The sequence below is a fragment of the Aedes albopictus genome, chromosome 1 (assembly GCF_035046485.1).
Source record: "Aedes albopictus strain Foshan chromosome 1, AalbF5, whole genome shotgun sequence".
Taxonomy (NCBI): domain Eukaryota; kingdom Metazoa; phylum Arthropoda; class Insecta; order Diptera; family Culicidae; genus Aedes; species Aedes albopictus.
In genome coordinates this window covers 335,880,431-335,900,862 of record NC_085136.1, presented here as the reverse complement: position 1 = coordinate 335,900,862, position 20,432 = coordinate 335,880,431, and the positions used below count along the sequence as shown (strand labels likewise).

The following is a 20,432-nucleotide window of genomic DNA, read 5'->3' as shown; positions in this document are numbered from 1 at the left end:
TGACTTCGAATTGGTTTATGACGTTGCTCTTTTAGCTCAACGGCGCTCTGATATGTAGAGCAAGCTCGATGATGACGGTAGCTGGGCAAGCAGTAGAGAATGTTGAAAGATGTCAATATCTTGGTAGCCAAATTGCGGCTGATAGTGGCTCCAAGATCGACATGGGTGCACGGATCAAGAAGGCGATGGCTGCCCTTGCGAGTTTAAGAAATATGTATGGGTAAACAATCAGATTATTCGACGCATCAGAATACGAATGTTTAACTCGAACGCGAAATCTGTGCTGCTGTACGCTAGTTAAACTTGGTGTGTATCAGCGGAGAACACTTAAGGGCTGCAGGTCTTCAACGTGGAGCTCCATCGTTGATGTCATCAGAAGCCAATTGTGACAGAAATTCGGGAGCGAACGTGGAGGTGGGTTGGCCACGCTCTACGTAGGGGCGGCAACGAAATCTGCAAACAAGCGTTAAATTGAAACCCGGCAGAGGGGGACCCAGATGCTGATGGCGGCGTAGCCTCAACAAGGCAATAATGGGAGTCGACAGAACAGGTAAAGGCGATGGCTGGCAATCGCCCAGGATGTAGATCTTTTAATTCAGCCCTCTGCACCACCATGGATGCTTAAGACTGAAAGTAAATAACATCATGCCTTTGCTATGTAGCTGTAGTACATAGAGATGTAATAAGGATTATTCATTAGTAGTTCAACCATTAACTGGACTACACGTGTTCAACTCATTTCCTCGCGGAAAAGTCTTTTCCTTGCTACTGGTAAGATAGAGCTTTGCACCGGATGGCTGTTCGGAAGTTGTCCGTACAACAATCCTTTTCCTCGACCTGAATTCCTCTTGTTATTCCTTGGTAATTCTCTAAGAATTTCTCCTGAGATTCCTTCAGCAATAGCTGCTGAGATTCCTCAAGCAGTTTCTGCTGGAATTCCTCCAGATATTTTCCGAGGATATCTTTCCGGAAATTCCTCCAGGAATCCTTGTTCCGGGTTCCATCAGGAACTTCTACTGGAAGTATTCCGCGGGCTCTTCCTTTTCGCAGTCTAGCAGAGGCCTGTCCATAAACTACGTGGACCCTCAAGGGGATGAGGGGGACTGGCCAAGTTCGAAAATTGTGTATGGATAAAAGTCTAAGAGAGGGGAGGGGTGGTGTCTGAGATGACCAAAAAGGAATCTACGTAGTTCATGGAACAGCGCCTAAATGTATACCAGTCCTTAATTGTATTGTTTTTGCCTTTCCCAGGTTCAACTACCGTGCGACGGCGCACATGGTCGAGAATGGGTTTTACAAGTTTCTCAACTGGTTCGACGAATCGGCCTGGTACCCGCTGGGTCGTATCGTCGGCGGAACCGTCTATCCAGGGTTGATGATCACTTCCGGCGGTATCCACTGGTTGCTGCACACGTTGAACATTCCGGTGCACATCCGGGACATTTGCGTGTTTCTGGCACCGATCTTCAGCGGACTGACGGCCATCTCGACCTACCTGCTAACCAAGGAGCTGTGGTCGGCCGGAGCTGGGCTGTTTGCCGCCAGCTTCATCGCCATCGTTCCCGGATACATTAGCCGTTCGGTGGCCGGATCTTATGACAACGAGGGCATTGCCATCTTTGCCCTGCAGTTCACCTACTACCTCTGGGTCAAGTCTGTCAAAACCGGAAGCGTGTACTGGGCCGCTTGTGCCGCGCTGTCCTACTTCTACATGGTTTCCGCCTGGGGAGGCTACGTGTTCATCATCAATCTGATCCCGCTGCACGTGTTCGTCCTGCTCATCATGGGCCGTTACTCGCCTCGGCTGTTCACATCGTACACCACGTTCTACATCCTGGGACTGATCCTGTCGATGCAGATCCCATTCGTTGGGTTCCAACCGATTCGGACGAGTGAGCACATGGCCGCCTCCGGGGTGTTCTTGCTGCTGTTCGCCGTGGCCGCTCTGAAGCATCTGCAGACGGTTCTGTCCAAGCAGGAGTTCAAGAAGCTGTTCATCATCGGAGGTTTGGCTGCTGCGGGAGTCGTGTTTGCAGGTTAGTGGTAGCGTAGTAAAATTTTTAGTTTAGATCCTTCTGAAAATGTTGATGAAATCTTCCTCAGGTGTCGTTCTGCTGACCATGCTGGGAGTGATTGCCCCTTGGAGCGGTCGTTTCTACTCGCTCTGGGACACCGGTTACGCCAAGATTCACATTCCGATCATCGCTTCCGTATCGGAGCATCAGCCGACGACGTGGTTTTCGTTCTTCTTCGATTTGCACATTCTGGTCTGTACCTTCCCGGTGGGCCTTTGGTACTGCATCAAGAAGATCAACGACGAGCGGGTCTTCGTGGTCCTGTATGCCATCAGTGCCGTCTACTTTGCCGGCGTGATGGTCCGTTTGATGCTGACTTTGACGCCGGTGGTTTGCATTCTGGCCGGTGTGGCCTTCTCCGGGCTGTTGGAGGTGTTCCTGAAGGAAGATGCCACTCCGAACAACAAGGATGCCAACGATTCCGAGCAAGAGGAGACACCCAGCGAGAAGAAGCAGCTGTATGATAAGGTATGAATCAGATATTATAGGTTTAACAGGGTAGAGCAAAAGAATGATATGTAAACATCCACAATACAGGCCGGAAAGTTGAAGCTCCGTCCGAAGCACGACAGCTCGTCGCACGGGGCCCACGGAGAGCAGAACGCTGGAATGGGATCGAACCTGAAAAGCATTGTGATTGTTGCAATTCTGATGCTGCTGATGATGTTTGCCGTGCACTGTACCTGGGTTACGTCGAACGCCTACAGCAGTCCGTCGATTGTGCTCGCCTTCTACAACAGTAACGATGGGTAAGTACCTATCCGGTGACCGAGAATCTCTCAAATGTCTCCTTTACCCAACCTGAATCGTATCTCGTTCGCAGAACCCGCAACATCCTGGATGACTTCCGTGAGGCTTACTACTGGCTGTGGCAGAATACTGCTCCGGATGCTCGCGTCATGTCCTGGTGGGATTACGGCTATCAGATAGCGGGTATGGCGAATCGGACAACCCTGGTGGACAATAATACGTGGAACAACAGCCACATTGCGCTGGTCGGTAAAGCCATGTCCTCGCCGGAAGACAAGGCGTACGAGATCATGACCTCGCTCGATGTGGACTACGTGCTGGTGATCTTCGGAGGCGTGATCGGATACAGCGGGGATGATATCAACAAGTTCTTGTGGATGGTTAGGATTGCCGAGGGAGAACACCCGAAGGATATCCGGGAGAGCGACTACTTTACCGATCGGGGTGAGTTCCGGATCGACGCCGAAGGTGCTCCAGCTTTGCTGAATTGTTTGATGTACAAGCTGAGCTACTACAAGTTCGGAGAGCTGAAACTGGATTACAGGTAAGGCACTAGAGGATACCTTTGTTACACTCATGGAACATGGAAACGCTTTATCAAGTAGTGCAAGAATCCATTTCAAACTAACAGTTTATTATAACAAAGAGACTTATTATACTACATTCATTAGGGGAATTTACTATTTCATAAATTCCCTAAGCGTGAGCGAGCGACGAAGTTATATGACTATAGGCAGCTCACCTTGAGGGTGCATACTTGATAACAGAGTAAACTTGACTGATCGGTTAGAGGAGCGACCTAAGAATGACTTATTTCTACATATAAAAAGCAAGACTTTGACGGCTTTTCGGGCCCGTATTAACTTATTTCCCGATCAGCCTAGATAGCTGTGTAGTGTCGGTAACTGGCTAAGAATAGCACTACGAGTTCCAGTGGTAGGAGTCCATTAATCAGGTGATTCCTAATTCAAGGTGTTATGCGGCCTTATGCTTACTGTTGGGACCAATGGAAAAACATCCTGGCAACACTGATCCACTCCACATTATACATCAGTCTACGTCAAGGCGACTGTGGGCTCACCAGTGATGGGATAATGAAAATTCCATTGATTAGTTTAAACTTTCACCTATATGGTTTCGTATTATGCGATTTACACGGTGTATTCTGTGCATCCTCGCCTTTGGCGCATTCAAATCGATACCGATCTGGCTTTATTGTTGCTGTTTTTTTTGTGCTGTGATTGTTAAGAGTTTTATCTTGTCTAGTTTGGGTTGTCTGTGGCTACGGCTAGGATAGCTCAGATCAATCTTCAGCCTAAAACAACTGCAACGATCAACCTTTGCAGACTTATGCAAAATGGTACAGCCCAAGTGGCGTTAATCTAAGAACCTTACTTTCGAAAGGGGAATTTCTATCTAGAAAACCTTGTGAATCCGGTGTTTGCTACTTTCAGTAAAAATGAAATGGCAAACTCGTGTGTCATGCCTCGAGCATGTGTGCTTGTCAACAACGCAATCGTTGCTACACTCATCTCTGAACTAACCACTAGAGATGTATGTGCTATCACAATCGATGTATGTGTTGGAAACCTCAACAGGAAATTGTTCGGTTTGTTTACCGCATGCTGAACCATCCCCTACGGATGCTTTCAAGCAAGTCATCGCATACTGCACTTCAAAAGGCCTTCCGCTAATTGTTGGCAGTGATGCTAATGCTCACCATATCATCTGGGGCCGCTCAGGCATTAATTTGAGAAGCTCCAGTTTGATGGAGTACTTAAATTGTATGGTAAGTGGGGGCAGGATGGGTCACCTAAGAAATGGATCCCTATAACATTCTGTATATAAATCGCATTTCTCTGTTTTCTACCACGACTTCCAGATACACTAGTCAGCTATGATATAAGGGTATAGAAAGGTCATAAAGTTTGAAACCTGCTTCTTGACAAACAATTGTCAAAACATGACCCATCTTGCCCCACCTCATTTCTACGGGGGCAAGATGGGTCAGCTATTCGATTTTTCTCCAAAAAAAAAATTGTACATCTTCTATTTTTTCTCTATACATCTAAGCTTCACATACGTACAGATTACATGAAAGAAGTGTTGAAACATATCGGTAGATTATTCTCAGAATTAGAATATTTTTGTTCAGGTAGCCATAAAAAAAACTTTGAAAACCTATATTTTTTGTTAAAAATATTAAAAATATGTTCACAAATTTTCAGCGCTCTAGTCGCTTCGATAATGTAGGTCACATAATAGCCTTTCTATGAAAAATAAAACATTTTCAAAAACTATGCAAACATACCGAAAAATTAGCGTGACCCATCTTGCCCCGTCTACACATTACACGAGTTCGGAGTTTCACCACCGGGACTTCTTTTTAAAAAAAGGTCTACACCTCTTTACTCCTGACCAAAGACTAACTTTATTGGCCCTAGCTAAGTAACACCTAACCGATGAACGTACGCCGGTAGCTGCTGCATCAGCACCTCATGCGATGGGCACCACGTCCGACCCATCGACCTATCGATCGCTGTTACCATCGGGATGGTTTCTGCTGACTCTGCCAACTGCCGTGTGGAATGTCGAACTCTTGGTTGGCAACGTCGTTAACTTGCCCGGCCCAAGTGATGAGGCTCCGTCCGAATTACATCTTCCAAATTCGTGTGTTGGAAGCCAACTTTCATGTCCGTAGTGATAGGTACTTCCCTAGATGGTTGGGTAAACTGGATCTTCATAGCTTTCCTGTGGGCGAGAATACTAAAGAATATGGCTAAGCCGATTACGGTAGGGGTGAACGAGAATGTTCCGAAGATTGACCAAGGGGTCCATTGGATGCTGTTGTTCTCCAGACGTATTTGCTCCAAATCTCTCCTTGTTTCCGTTTGTAGGAGGTTTAGATGTTCCAAACTCAGATTAAATATTTGCTTGCCTTTGGTTATTGCAAGACCATCCAGTGATAAATGAATTGGTTTTCCTGTTAAGTGTTGGATAATGTTGCTGACCATGATGCTACTCACGTTGACCGTACAGTTGTCGTAAGATATCAGGTAGGCTCCCGATAGATTCCTTTCTGACAATCCACAGTCAGATTTTATGGTGAGGTTTCGTACTGTATTGATCAGCAGATGTTGATCGTCTATGGTGACGACTTCTTCGGATGTTGGATTCATGGTGTAGTTACAGGTGGCTAGCTGCCCTTGTAGGAGATTTGGTATACATGTAGACGTTTCCAGTCTTACCTCACTGAGCTTGAATATATTCGACTTTAGGGAGTTGGCGATGAGCGTTTCGTTGTTATGAACCAAAAAATTCCTGTTCGGTAAATGGAGTTGTTGATTATTGTGGGTGATGGGGTGTATGTGAATCTTCTGATAAATTTTGCTGTCGAGCTTCGGTAGTTTTATTAGGAGTGCAATTTCTTTCTGATTGGTGGCGATGGATGTAGATGCGTAGGAGATGGCCTCTGCTGCGGTGACTACGATGATCTTTTCCCTAGCTAAGTCATGAATAAATGTAGTGATTTCGTTATCGCTAAGTATAATAGTATTCAAAATTCCTATCTTTGCTAATGTAATCGTTTCTAAGATATGTTCGAGTTTTTGGGACAGAACTTTAAGGTTTTCTAAAATTGATATAGCATTAAACTCTGTTGTTTTTGAATTGAAAAGTTGTATCGCTTCTTTGGTTTTGAAGGCTACTTCTTTTAGTTGGAGAGTGATTTCTCTATTGATCTTTACCTGTTGATTATTATTTGAGATTAGGTTATTGATGGAGGAATTAATCACTTTTAAATCCTCAGCGTCTGGTGTCCCGGCTATATACTTCCAAATCGTACCTACCCGATCCCAGCGCTTTTGTCTCCTGATGGGGGAAAGTCTCTGAAGGAGCAAGTGGATAGTTTTGAACTGTTGAGATATGATTGGTGAAAACAGATTTGGTGAGAGATTTTCAAACTGATTACTTAATATATCCACATAGATTCTAATTGAAGTTAGGTTGAAATGGTGTAAATAGTAATATGAACCGTTTTGGATCCTTGCTGGCCCGTGGTCGAGGGCGATTAGCGACTGGTTGTTTATTTGTCGTATGTCTATCGTCTGAGTTGCGGTTGGTTGACATGTCCAAAGTATCCAAAGGATAGAAGATCTAGAGAGGAAGAGATTATTATTTTATTTGTCGTATTTTTAGGTCGTCTTTGTGAATTCGTCTTCCGTCCTTTGTCAAAACAGTGCTTCGGTTAACTCTATCTATTGTCACTTTTTTATAGCGAGGCTTATGTTTTACCCTTTGGCGTGTTTTTTCATAAACTTCTTGGTTCTCTTTGAAGGGTTTACCTTTCCTATGTTTGTTGTGGAATTTTAAATCAATTTTTTGCTTTTCGATTAAATTTTTATAAACTGATTCGACGATCTCGGGGCTTCGGGCAGATGGCAAAATAATTTCCTGCGGTGTGTGTTTTGTCGCACTATGGATTGTGTTGTTGTATTTGTTTACTGACAGTATCAGCAAGTCATGTAAAGTCATCGTCGGATTTTCAGCTTTGGTAATCCTATAAATTTCTAGAATCGTAGAGTGGAACCGTTCCACTATTCCATTCATTTCACTACGACCAGTGGCCGTAATGTATGTTTCAATATTATTTTGATTATAGAAATTTAGTAGTTCACCGGTGGCGAAAGATTTTTCACCGTCCATTACTAGTATGTCAGGAGTTTTGTATTTTGTCAGTAGGTCTTTTATTGCTGGTATCAAATCGACAGCGGCTCTGGAAGCTACTGGCCTGATTTGGGCGAATTTTGAAAATTTGTCAATATATGTCAAGAAGGTCTCATTTTCTAAGAATAGAATGTCGATATGGCAGATTTCAAACGGCGATTTCGGAATAGGGGTTTCTTGGATTGGATGCTTGGATGGATTCCGTTCATACTTGTTCTCATGGCAAATTTTACAGTTTGCCGTAAAATCGCGTACCTTTTGAGAAAGTTTTGGAAAATAAAACTTCCTCAAAAGTTGTTGCTTGTTCTCTTCAGCACCTCGATGTGCGCGATAATGTTCTTTATAGACGATATTCCATTGCTCGTCTTCCTCTCGGATATCCTGAAGTTGACCTTGCGTAAAACGAATTTTTAACATCTTTTTATCTCCAAAGTGTTTCTTATACACTTCTTGTAATTTTCCCATTATTTCTTCAGATGTTAAAAGTCCGTTCAGTCTACTCAAGTCGAAGTGGTTTTTTAGTACCTGTAATAGGGAGTTTTCGTTAATTTCGCTGATAGTAACATTGATTCTAGTGTAATTTTCAAATGGGTGTTCGGTCGTTATTTTGTCTGGACCGTGCTTTAAAATTACTTGATGCCTAAACACGTTTATTGGTGCTTCCGTTGATTTTATATAAAAATGGTCGCTATTATCCGCTGAGTGTTGTGTAGCGGTCATTGAACAGACTATCCGGCTGAGGGCATCCGCAACTACGTTGCTTTTGCCGGGTTTATATTCAATAGTATGGTCGTGCTCTTCAAGATACGCTTTCCAGCGTTTCAGCTTCGCATTGGTATTCTTTGCAGAAAGAGAAAACGTTAGGGGTTGGTGATCAGTAAGAATTTTGACTTTTGAGCCGTATAAATAATTTCTAAATGTTTGCAAGGCCCAATAAATAGCTAACATTTCTTTCTCTGGTACAGAGAACCCTTCTTCTGACCTCGAAAGAGTTCTTGAAGCAAAGTGAATGGGTTTATCTTTACCCGTTTCGCCTTGCGACAAGACAGCTCCGATGGCATAGTCGGATGCGTCTGTCGTGAGTATGAATACTTTGCTCAGGGGCGACTCGTCCATATGTCCAACATGTGCATTGCACATGTGGAGCTACACAATTCGCCTTGACGGAACTCTTTGAGAGAATTGCGCTGTGCGTGAAAACAATTTTTTTTAACATGGGAAAGGATAGGAGCTGCATTTTCAAATGCTTCTAAAATATTTTAGGGACTTCAGATTGAAAAAAGAGTTAATGTTTTGCAATATACTTTCAATTAGCTACACTATAACTGGTTTTAGACAAAATGTTTTTAAATCACAATGTTATGTCTATAATATAGCGTATCAAAATCTCATTCGATAACATTAAGAACGTTTTGCTTAAAAAAATTTCTATAAAGAATTAGAAGCATTTGAAAATGCAGCTCCTATCCTTTCCCATGTTAAAAAAAAATGTTTTCACGCACAGCGCAATTCTCTCAGAGAGCCTCCGTCAAAGCGAATAATTGCGTCCTGAATAAAACCCTGAAACCGTTCATAATGAAAATCGCACGACGATTTTTCATACACTTTCAAGAGATACGTGCTTGTGAGCGTGCTACATTTTACGACCGTTGCTGCATGTTCATTTTCAGGAGTCGTACCGAACCGACGACCCACCTACTTGCGCACCGTCGCGTCGTCGCGTTGCGGAGTGCTTTTTCTCCGCCGTCTCTCTCATCTCTCACGCAGAGCATTTGTTTGGTTGCATATCTTTTGTCGCCTGTTCATCTGCAACATCGTACATGCAGGGTGACGTTTGGATAAGAATACATACGGGCATTTTTGTCATTGTGTTGGTGCATTTTCAGTGCTGAAAAGCGTGAAAAGCGGTCTGACTGTCCATCACCAAAATCGCACCGGTGGTATCGGCGCGGCGGTACTCGCATGAAACAAACAAAGCCCGAGACAGAGCCCACGAATGTAGCACGCTGCTGATATTTTTTTTCTGCACAAGGCGCATGGCGCATGAGTTTTTGACTATTTTTGATGAATTCAAGGATGGATTATGTTTAGTATAGTAAAATTAGTAAATTTAAAATTGGTTCAATTGACTGATTTAATAAGTAACCAAGTTGGGCCAATCTTATTTTGAAACCGGCGGGTATTAAAGATAAAATCTTTTTTTTTTCTTATAACTGAGTATCCTTGCAATAATTTCTAGGATACTTTTACAAAAGGAGGAATTATTCATGCGAATCCTATGTTCATACATATGTTTGAAAAAGCATCCGATATTTGTTGTCCAATTTGATCTTATGTTTAAGTTGGAACTAAATTGTTAAGAAGAGTTTAACAATGTTCAACAAATAATAAAAACAATAATGTAATAATGATTAAACAATGTTTTGTACAGGCTCAACTAAGTCGGGGTGAGAAAACAATATATAAGTCAAAATCATTTATCTGATTCGCTTTGTGTTGAGAAGATGTTCGTAGAATTTGGGCTTGTTTTTTCGAGTACAAATTCAAAACCTATAAAACGTATAAAATATTGTAGTACGGATATTAAAATACATAATTTGAAGGGGTTAGAAGCAAAGGGGTGTAAGTATCAAAAACCAACTTTTGAGTCAATGAGGTTTAAAGTTTTTCACTCAGTTTTCTTCAATTTATTGTAATTTTTCTAATCATCGTAAAAATAATCTCAAAAAAGTTCGGAAAATCGACAAAATGGTCACTAACGAGTCTAATACCCCTTTGAATCTGAGCCCCTCATTTATATTCTCGTCTTTGTAAAATAATCGAACAAAACTGTTGAACATGTAACCGGAAATGTCACGAGTCGCCCCTGACTTTGCTATAATCGGGGTAGATTAAAATATCTGATGAAGATAAGATACTTCTCATTTTCTGAAAGCAAGATTTTTCTGACTCGTTTAATTTCACCTTTTTGTTCGATGTGCATGCCTCCCCTCTCAGAAGGTTTGTAAGGGGTTTTGCAATTTTTGCAAAGTCCTTTACGAACCGTCTGTAATAGCCCATCATTCCCAGAAATGATCTAAGCTCTTTGATAGTTGAAGGTTCTGGATAATTTTCAATCGCCTCGATTTTTTTAATGTTCGGTTTAATACCGCTGGAAGTGATTATGTAGCCAAGAAATTCGATTTCGTTATGAAGGAATTCTGACTTAACCAACTGAATTTTCAAATTGGCATCGTTCAACGCCTTTAAAATTATTTCGAGGTTTTTAAGTACCTCTTCGAGTGTCTTTCCGAAAATAATTACGTCGTCAATATAGACGTAACATATTTTTCCAATATGTTCCCTCAATACGTCATCGATTGCTCGTTGGAAAATTGCGGGAGCATTTTTAAGGCCAAACGGCATACGGGTGAACTCGTATTTGCCGTTGTTGATTGAGAATGCGGTTTTCTCGATGTCACTCTCTTTCATTTTTATCTGGTGAAAACCAGAGGCTAAGTCAAGGGTGATAAAATACTGTTGACCTTTTAATTGGTCAATGACATAATTTATTTCAGGCATTGGATACCTGTCTGAAGTAGTTTTTTCGTTTAATTTACGGTAGTCCACTACCATTCGAAATTTTTTTTCTCCGGAGGCGTCGGATTTTTTGGGAACGATCCACACTGGAGACGTCCATGCGGATCGTGATGGTCTTATAATTCCATCTTGCAGAAGCTTATCAACCTGTTTATTCACCTCTGCAGCATATGCAGCAGGATATGGATATACTTTTTGGTGAATAGGTATTTCATCTATGGTATTAATAGCACATTCAACGACAGTGCTACATGTCAATTTTGCGTCGGGTTTATGAAACACTTCCTCGTACCGGTTCAACACCCTTAACAGCTGTGTTTTCTCGTCTGGTGAAAGATGAGACGTTCGGTATGCATGCTCGGTCGGATTTGCTTGGCAAGCCGTTTGAGCTTCATGAGGTGTGCTTTGTTCAGCAGTGTTACTTGATGCATTCGTAACTGTTTGCTGGGGGGAATATTTTAGAAGTGGGACGCATAAAAATTCATTTTCTTTGTGTAACTGCAATGTGTTGTTTTGCAGGTCGATTTTTGCATTAAGTGCATTTAGCACGCCGGTTCCAATAATTCCATGAAAGAATGGATGGAAGTCATGTAGTAAAAATTGGGCGTAATGATTTATTTTTGGTTGAAAAAAGTTTACATCGATTGCTTTTTTAGCCTTGAACCTTCCGTTGGCACAACTTATGTTGTTAGCTTCGAAATAATATGGTTTTCGGAGTGAATAATTGTTGGCTAGCATGGGGTGTATTAAATTGATATTGGCACCAGTGTCAATCGAAAATGGAAATTCACCGATACTGGTTTTCAAATTGATGTATGGCATCGTTGGTATTACCAACTCGGGTGCCATTCTAAAAAATTAGTTTCTTGAGCATTGTTCCTGTCTTGATCGTTGACCTCTATCAATGCAGCTTGCTCGGGTTGGTCATGTGCAGCTTGCTCGGATTGTTCATACGAGCCGTCGTATTGAGTTTCATCCCAATACTGTTCGTACCCATAATCGTAGTCATAATCGGGGTATCCGTAGTATTCGGGGTTTGCATAGGAAGCTTCTAGCGGGTGCGCTTGTCGTTTAAATGCTTGGTGTTGTTGCAGTGATGGTGGGTGAGAACGTTTCAAATTCATTACCGGACGGTTGCCGTAATTTATCATTCGGGTTTGACCACTGGAATCTAATTCCATAGGCTCTGGTTTCGGGGTTCCAAATGGAGTGTTTTGGAATGATCTGAATGGGTTGTTTTGAAATGGCCTGAATGCGTTTTGTGGATTTGGTCTAAACGGGTGAGTTTGTGGAATCGGTTTAGGAGGTAAAGCATAGTTTTGGAAAAAGTTTGGTCTTCTTGGAGGTGGTGGAGGTGGTATGAATGGCCTCGGTTGCATAGACTGTGGTCTTGGGGGTAATTTTGGTGGTTCTCGCGGTTTCGGTGTTGAATGATTACCAAATTCATTTCTAAATGGGGCTGTGCGAATATCCATGTTATGGTACTCAACACAGAAGTTAAAAGCTTGACCTAACGTTCGAGGGTTTGTACTTTTAAGCAAAATACTCAGAGGCTTATCTAGTCCTCTAATGAATGCATCGAGAGCCTTATCTCGAAAGTAGTCTACATATATGAGCAGCGGCGTTTTCTTTTAATTTTTCGTCCGTTTGTACCTGTGCGATCATAAGAGATAGCAGTTCCGTGACTCGGCTGTAGTAGGTGCTAAGGCTTTCGTCAGGCGTTTTCTTTATGGAGGTTAATTGATAGTCAAGAGTTTTAATATCCCTCTGATCTCTGTAATACAAGACCAAGGTGGTTTTTATATCGGCCCATGAGGACGACATGTTATTGGAATTCAAAATATCGGCTGCTTCGCCGTCGATTTTTCTTCTAATCGTTCTTTCTAGGACGTTTAATTGCGTTTGTGTCGCACGACTATCCCGGTATGTTCTAAAAATTGCTTCCACATCTGTGATCCAATCAATTAATTTGGTTGGGTCACCACTGAATGTTTTAACGTCGCGGACAAAATCCGGAACTCTACCGAGATCAATAAATTGCTGTGTGGTTAAAGCAGGTGGAGGTGGTACCTCCCGAATGTTAGCCTCCGCTTGATTCATGATGTTGGAGAAGTAAAGACCGACTCTTTGTCTTTTTTTCGACACTTTGGAAACACAATATCACTTTGTAGTAATGGAGTCGTCTTATAATGTTAACTTTAATGAAAATATACATTTAGATCGAAATAACATCAAATTGACTCTTTTCATAAAATGAGCTCGAAAAGAATGCTGTGTAACCATCTTGGCAACACGCTTTATAAGTGTAGACATTTCTCTCTCAACAAGAGAGACGAGAGAAAACAGTTTCCGTTCAGGAAGCGTTTGAAAAGTCTCCAGCTTATTGCTCTCTCGCTCTCACTCTCACAGAAAATACGAATTGGAATAGGCAATATGAAAAGTCAAGGGCTTTTCGCAAGAGGAGACGATGTACTCTTGGTAGTCTTTTGGAGATAGCAGACAGCGACGGACGTGCGATGTCTCAAGCGTTCGAGGATTTGATGGAGGAAGTTTCGGCCGGCGCGTACGTATGCTTGGCCGGTCACGATGGTGGAACTACGGCGGAAGATAGCGGCAATTCTGCCGGCGCTCTGGTTAGTCCTGCCGGTCACGACACACTTGTCACTTTAGAACACTAAATTTTCGGAGGGACAATCACTAGTATTTAGTAAAAGTAGGTTTTTTTTTTGTACTCACGAAATTGCCAACACCTTCATTGGACTTTTGGGGATGATTTTCGGGAACCTCTGCTTGTGGAGAGAAACCAGGCAGTCACTTCGGGTTGTCCTGTTTGCTGCGGTGCTACTGGGGGCCCTGATGACGATCGAGCCGGCTGGCTACTGTGTCCTGATCTCTGCTTCGGTTGCTACGGTGGGGCTCGTGGGACCCTTTTGTGATATGTACTTGGCTCCTTGGACCAATCGTGTGGAGTTTGTGATATTCCACTTTTCGAGGATTTTTGCACTAACACTGAATTTACGATTTTTCACCGAGGAACTTATACGATTTCCACTTCAGCAGGTCCCTATTCGGGCGCCAGTTCGGAGTTTCACCACCGGGACTTCTTTTTAAAAAAAGGTCTACACCTCTTTACTCCTGACCAAAGACTAACTTTATTGGCCCTAGCTAAGTAACACCTAACCGATGAACGTACGCCGGTAGCTGCTGCATCAGCACCTCATGCGATGGGCACCACGTCCGACCCATCGACCTATCGATCGCTGTTACCATCGGGATGGTTTCTGCTGACTCTGCCAACTGCCGTGTGGAATGTCGAACTCTTGGTTGGCAACGTCGTTAACTCACGTAGTTATATGGAATGTATAGCATAAGGAGTATAACGAAAAAATATTTTATTTTTTTCTGCGTAAGGAACGTAAAGAATTTTCAAAACAATATATCACTTTTTTGTGTATCCACGTCGTTCATCTAGGAAAATTATAGAAAGATTCAAAAAATAAATAGTACGATTGAAAACGGTACTGACCCATCTTGCCCCCTGACCCATCTTGCCCCCACATACCATACAGATCTTGGATTACTTAACATAGGCAACCGCCCATGTTAATGGTATCTGGTAGAGAGGAAGTGTTAGACATAACGCTTTGCTCTAGCAGAATCAGTCACGAGCTGACCAATTGGCATGTGTCAGATGAAGAATCTTTAACTGACCATCGCTACATCTTTTTTGAACATGTGAATGTGACTTCGCAAACTTTGCGTTTCAGGAACCCCCAGTCAACCAACTAGGATCTCTTTACCGATTTGGCAGCAGCTAAATTTCATGGATACTCACCATTCATTGACACTCCAAGTGGTTTAGATGATGCCGTTGATACTACAACTGCCTTCATCATGGAAGCTGTTGAAGAAGCATGTCCTCTGCGATCTGTGAAGATCACAAGAGGAACCCCTTGGTGGAACTCTGATCTGGCAAAGCTCAGGAAACAATGTGGAAAGAGTTGGAACAGACGACACACGTTCGGCTGGATCGAAGGCTTTCAGGACAGATCGCAAGGCCTACCAGAAAGCTCTTCAGTCTGCTGAATGATCCGGCTGGAAAAACCTTTGTACAAATGTTTCCAGTTTGAGTGAAGTCAGTCAAAATTGAGTGAACAAAATCCTTGCAAAATCTATGGATTTCCAAATGAACGAACTTCGTTTGCCAAATGACGACTTCACTTCCTCTGATGAGGAAGTTTTGCAATGTTTATTCAGTACACACTTCCCCGGATGTGTGGATATTAGATCTTCGGATAAACCTGATGTATTTTCTTGTTGTTAGGAATTATTTAGCTTCGGCTCGGAGTATCATAACTAGGGTGCGGGCACCGGTTTTGGCCAGTCTAAGGGAAATCATTTTTATAAAAATAACCAATAATCCTATAAAAACAACCAATGCGTCAAAAGAAAGGTTTCAATCTATATTTTGAAGGAAAAATGCAGAAATCATGCCAATACTTGATTTTTGTATTAAAAGTGGCACTGGCCAAAATAGAAGCTCTGCCGCAGTTTTGGCCATATTCTTAAGTTTGGTTTCTATTTTGGCCAATCACGTGTATTCCTTATGGGAGTGGCCAAATTAGAAGCACCCTGGCCAAAATAGATATATGGGAGCAGATTTTTTAAGGAAATATATCTTTTTCTTCCAGTTTTTAATCAAAATGTGTGGTTTTCACAGCTGTAATCATCATATTGTACTAGGATCTACCAGTAAAAAATAAATTTACGCCGATTTAGATCGCAACAGGCTCAATACCGCACTATGGCCAAAACTCCGGACTGGCCAAAACTGAAGCTTCTACCCTATTGAATCGATTGAGTGGGCACTAAATAGCTTTGCTCCTTTCAAATCTTTTGGAGCAGATGGGTTATATCCTAATATAATTCAGAAGGGATTTGTTTATTAAAAACATGTTTAGAAAAAAAAACTACTTGTTTGCAGTTTTGCTACAGGGTATATTCCCAAAGCCTGGTGGGATATTACTGTGAAGTTCATTCCAAAACTGGATCGTGCGTCGTATGAAGATGCAAAGAGTTTCAGACCTAATCAGTTTGACCTCTTTTCTTCTGAAATGCGTCGTCGATCATCACATCCGTGATGTTCATCTGGCCAATGTGCCTCTTCATGTGAACCAACATGCTTATCAATCTGGAAAGTCCACTGTGACTCTTTTACACAAAGTTGTTTACGATATCGAAAAGGCATTCACTCAAAAGCAATCCTGCTTGAGTGTGTTCTTAGATATCGAGGGTGCCTTTGACAACGTGCCTTTCGATGCGATATTGGAAGCCGCACGACGTCATGGTAAGGCTTACTATGCTAACATCCCCCCTTAAGCCTAAATTTGTAAACCCCAAGTTTCGACATATCTTCAATATGCTTCGGATCCGCTAATGGTTTTGTGATGATGTCCGCCACCTGAAGATCTGACGCCACGTATTTCAACTTGAAGGTTTTCGATTCGACCAGTACCCAGACATAGTGGCGCCTGATGTCGATATGCTTGCTACGTGCTGAGTAGCCAACACATCGGCGATACTGTTTTCATCAGATAGATGTCCGCACAGCGTTTCTTCACGGCCGTTTAAAGGAAATAATCTACATGGAGGTCCCGGATAGCGTACCTGCGTCTGCGAAGCCCGGTCAAGTCTGTCGATTGCTGATATTTTTTTGTACGGCCTAAAGCAGTCACCTAGATGTTGGAATGCCCGATTCAATGACGCACTTCTCAAGATGGGTTTCAGAAGATCAAGACACGTGTATACAAAGCTGGGCGATGGAGATGAACTCATCCTGATTCTGTACGTAGATGACCTTTTAGTGGCTGGTCGCAACCGGAAATAGATCATGGTGCTGAAGAAACGTTTAGCGTCGATGTTCGAGATGTCGGACTGTGGAGAATTGCAACACTTTTTGGAAATGAAGATCTTCTACAACCGCGAAGAAGGAAAACTGCAGTTATTTTAAGATGCCAGTATTGAGAAGCTGATCAGTCGTTTTGGAATGTCTGACTGCGACCCAGTTCGAACCCCGATGGAGAAAGGCCTGATGCTAAATCGAGAAGATGGCGAAGTGAAGCAACCGTACCGAGAGTTGCTTGGGTCGCTCATGTACGTGATGCTGAGCGTCCGACCGGACATTTGCTATCCTGTTGGTTATCTCGGACGATTCCAACAACAACCATCTAATGAACATTGGCAAGCCCTGAATAGTAAGTTAGAATTTCGAACATAGCATTTTTTTTGTCAAAACTGGTGTTTACGCTTTGGTTTAGGGTCACATGAATGAAAATCAGTAAATTTAGGAGGAGTAGCTGAGGATGATAGGACGGAAATCCGGATTCAGCTAAAAGTAGGAAGAATTCGAAACAATCTGCAGTCGTTTTACTATATTAGTGATTCCTCCTGAGATTTATTTTTTGATTTCTTATGAATTATTCCACGAGACCCTCCAGGGAAGCAATCCAAGAGATGTACTTGAGATTCCTGTAGGATTTGTTCCTATGTTTCCGCCAGGAGTTGTTCGAGGGATTTCTTCTACAGTTGTTTTATGATTCCTCCAGATCTATCCAAAAGTGTTTCCTGGGATCTCCTCCAGAAGGTGTGTACATTGGATTCTTCCAGCAGCTGTTCATTCTGGGATTGCTTCAAGTGTGCCTCCTGGGATTCCTCAAATAGTTGCTTCTGAAATTGTTCCAGCAGTTCCTTGTGGGATTCTCCCAGAAATTCCTTCATTCTGACATTTCTACATGAGTTCCTCCTGGGATTCCTCCAGGAGTTCTTTCTGGGATTTCTCTAGGAGTTCCTCCAAGTGTTTCTCCTGGGATTCCTCCAAGAGTTCTTCTTGGGGTTCCTCCAGGTGTTCCTGCTGAGATTCCTCCAGGAGTTCATCCTGGTATTCCTCCAGGAGTTCCTACTGGGATTCTTACAGGAGTGTAGTTTAATACCCATATTTTGGGGTTCATTATACTACCGTGAATCGCATATCAGTACCATCTTTGCTGGATTTCCTATGCAAATGGGACAGATATGCGATTCTCGGCAGTATACCCAAAACAACTTTCAAATGATAAAATTGAATACCAATACATATAGGTGGGCCTAAGGTCATGCATTTTTCATTGAGATGGAGCACTTGTGGTGGAAGGAAAGTTCCCTTTTAAGGTTGAGTCACTGTTTCGGAGCTTGGAGAAATACGTCTACTTCGTTCGGTTCAGATGTAAGAGAGCCCAACAGTCGTCGGATCGTTTATTCAAGCATTCGTGCTATTATGCCTCTCAAGAAAAATCAGAATATGGCGATTATCGGCCTCTGACTTCTGATATTAGCGCGACAGTCACTAATCATAACAGCACAGACAAACAGACGTAATACTTTGACATTTCCCATCGTACACCGATTTAACGGTCTATTTTAAAATTTCATAGTTGGCCAACTGCCCACCCGTGGCGCTCGCATCGTTTTTGTTCGAGTTTGACGTTTGCCCACTACCGCCACCTAGTTGGTGGTCGGCCAAACTCAGTCCTTTTAGTATTGGGCGAACAGATGTCCGGGACTATAATTTGAATCGGGAAACGTTCGTAGTGTTACGTCTGTTTGTCTGTGATAACAGCGTCACCAGATTTAAAAGTATATAATTCCACTATATGGGGTTTGACAGCAAGAACACTCATTCCACTGAGCTACTCTTGCCGTTCGTCACAAATACATTCAAAAACATCTGTCACTTCGCGAAACCCACGTGCTTTTGTTTTTGGCGGGAACACTTTTTCTTTTGTTTTGCCTTGCGACTGTCATGCGGCGGTATGCCTTGCGAGCGTACGACCACCGCAGGACTCTAATAAAAGATAAGCGCGACAATATAAACATATGACCGAGATCGAATGCACTCTAAATCCACACATATGATATAATGTTAGTTTGTATACGTTTTACTTTTATAATAGTCACTCTAAAAATATTTCAATTAGCGGACACATCAGCCACGACGCCGTCCGATCTAGACATCCGTAGCCCTAACACCTGTTTAACTGGTCCCAAGTCCTTCATCTCGAACTCGGCGCTTAGCTGCTGCTTGATATTGATCATCGCCCACCGATCATTCGTAAAAAAATGAGGAAATCGTTCACGTATACGGCTACATATATAATGACGAGCTTTCCTTCGACAATCAGATGGTAAATGCGGCTACCGAGCTTCGGACATAACGGACGACGGGAGAGTACGTGTCCTGGTAGTCCACGCCCTTGGTTTGCGAATAGCCCTTGGTCACCAGTTGATGTCGCCTGTTGATACGTGCTCAACTTCACACGCTTTCGAGGTAAACGTGACTCGATACCCTTTCTTACAAATCTTGCTCACATACAAGAGGTTCAGAGCGAGATCTGGAACGCACAAAACGTTAGCGATATCGAGATCGGTGTACGTACCCCTGGGCAAAGGCACAACCTTGTGATCAGCTTGATTGCTGTCAGGTCTCGGGGCTTAAATGCATCTTTACTCTACAGAGAAAGATGCACACTCGTGGTGCCACCAAGAATCGATACTTTCCATGATCAGACAAAGAAGCTCTGGGGTCCTTTTTAGTTGTTTTTGATATATTTTATTTCTATTTGCAGGAAGGAAGTCGATACAAAATTTTCCTCCACTTTGTTATAATTATTAACTAAACTTCTTGATACTGAAGACACAAGAACAAGAAACACAAGAAACTAACCTAATCTGCTCATTGAAAATCAAGCATCGTTACCGTTTTGTATGAAAATGGATTGCCGGTAGTTTTGCTTTGTCTGACACTGTATGTCCAAAATTCTTACTGCATTATTGGTACCATTTTTTCAAAGGTAAATTACGTTGACCATATAATTAACAACACATTCTTTCACAGCTCAATACAAAGTTAATCTCCCACCTTTCCTAATCCTTGAGGTTGCAATGCCTACTCCTAAATTCCACAGATTCAATGTTAGGAAGAAGTTTTTGATACCAACGCAGCTTGACATGACGAAAACTGATCACTTATTCAGCAAGATGGACAACTTAATTTATAACGACAAAGTAGATATCTTTACAAAGCCAACGTGTGATCAATACTCAATTCTTAAAATACATTATTGACGTCAATGAGTTCTATCTGATACTTTGGACAAATATTTATCATTTCTTACTAGCTGAACTGAAAACTCATAAAAAACATCATACTCAATGAGTATTACTCATCTGACCGAATATACAAATTTTTGTTGATTTCTAGGTAATATT

The 20,432-nt window shown here is 42.4% G+C and overlaps 2 protein-coding genes across 2 annotated transcripts in view; one reads left to right on the top strand and one right to left on the bottom strand.

The window, feature by feature from the left end:
- The window catches only part of LOC109417026 (dolichyl-diphosphooligosaccharide--protein glycosyltransferase subunit STT3B), a 30,697-nt gene that overhangs the window by 4,486 nt on the left and 5,779 nt on the right, over window positions 1-20,432 (top strand). The window contains exons 2-5 of the mRNA XM_019691152.3: window positions 1,252-2,036; window positions 2,104-2,543; window positions 2,613-2,824; window positions 2,899-3,369. Of these exons, the coding sequence (XP_019546697.1) occupies window positions 1,252-2,036; window positions 2,104-2,543; window positions 2,613-2,824; window positions 2,899-3,369 (1,908 nt within the window). The remainder of the gene's footprint in view (window positions 1-1,251; window positions 2,037-2,103; window positions 2,544-2,612; window positions 2,825-2,898; window positions 3,370-20,432) is intronic.
- On the bottom strand, window positions 5,135-15,439 carry LOC134285828 (uncharacterized). Its single transcript, XM_062847440.1, has 2 exons — window positions 13,866-15,439; window positions 5,135-6,980 (listed from the first exon to the last, which is right to left on the bottom strand). The coding sequence occupies exons 1-2, from the start codon at window positions 13,883-13,885 to the stop codon at window positions 5,441-5,443; spliced, it is 1,560 nt and encodes a 519-aa protein (XP_062703424.1). The 5' UTR covers window positions 13,886-15,439; the 3' UTR covers window positions 5,135-5,440.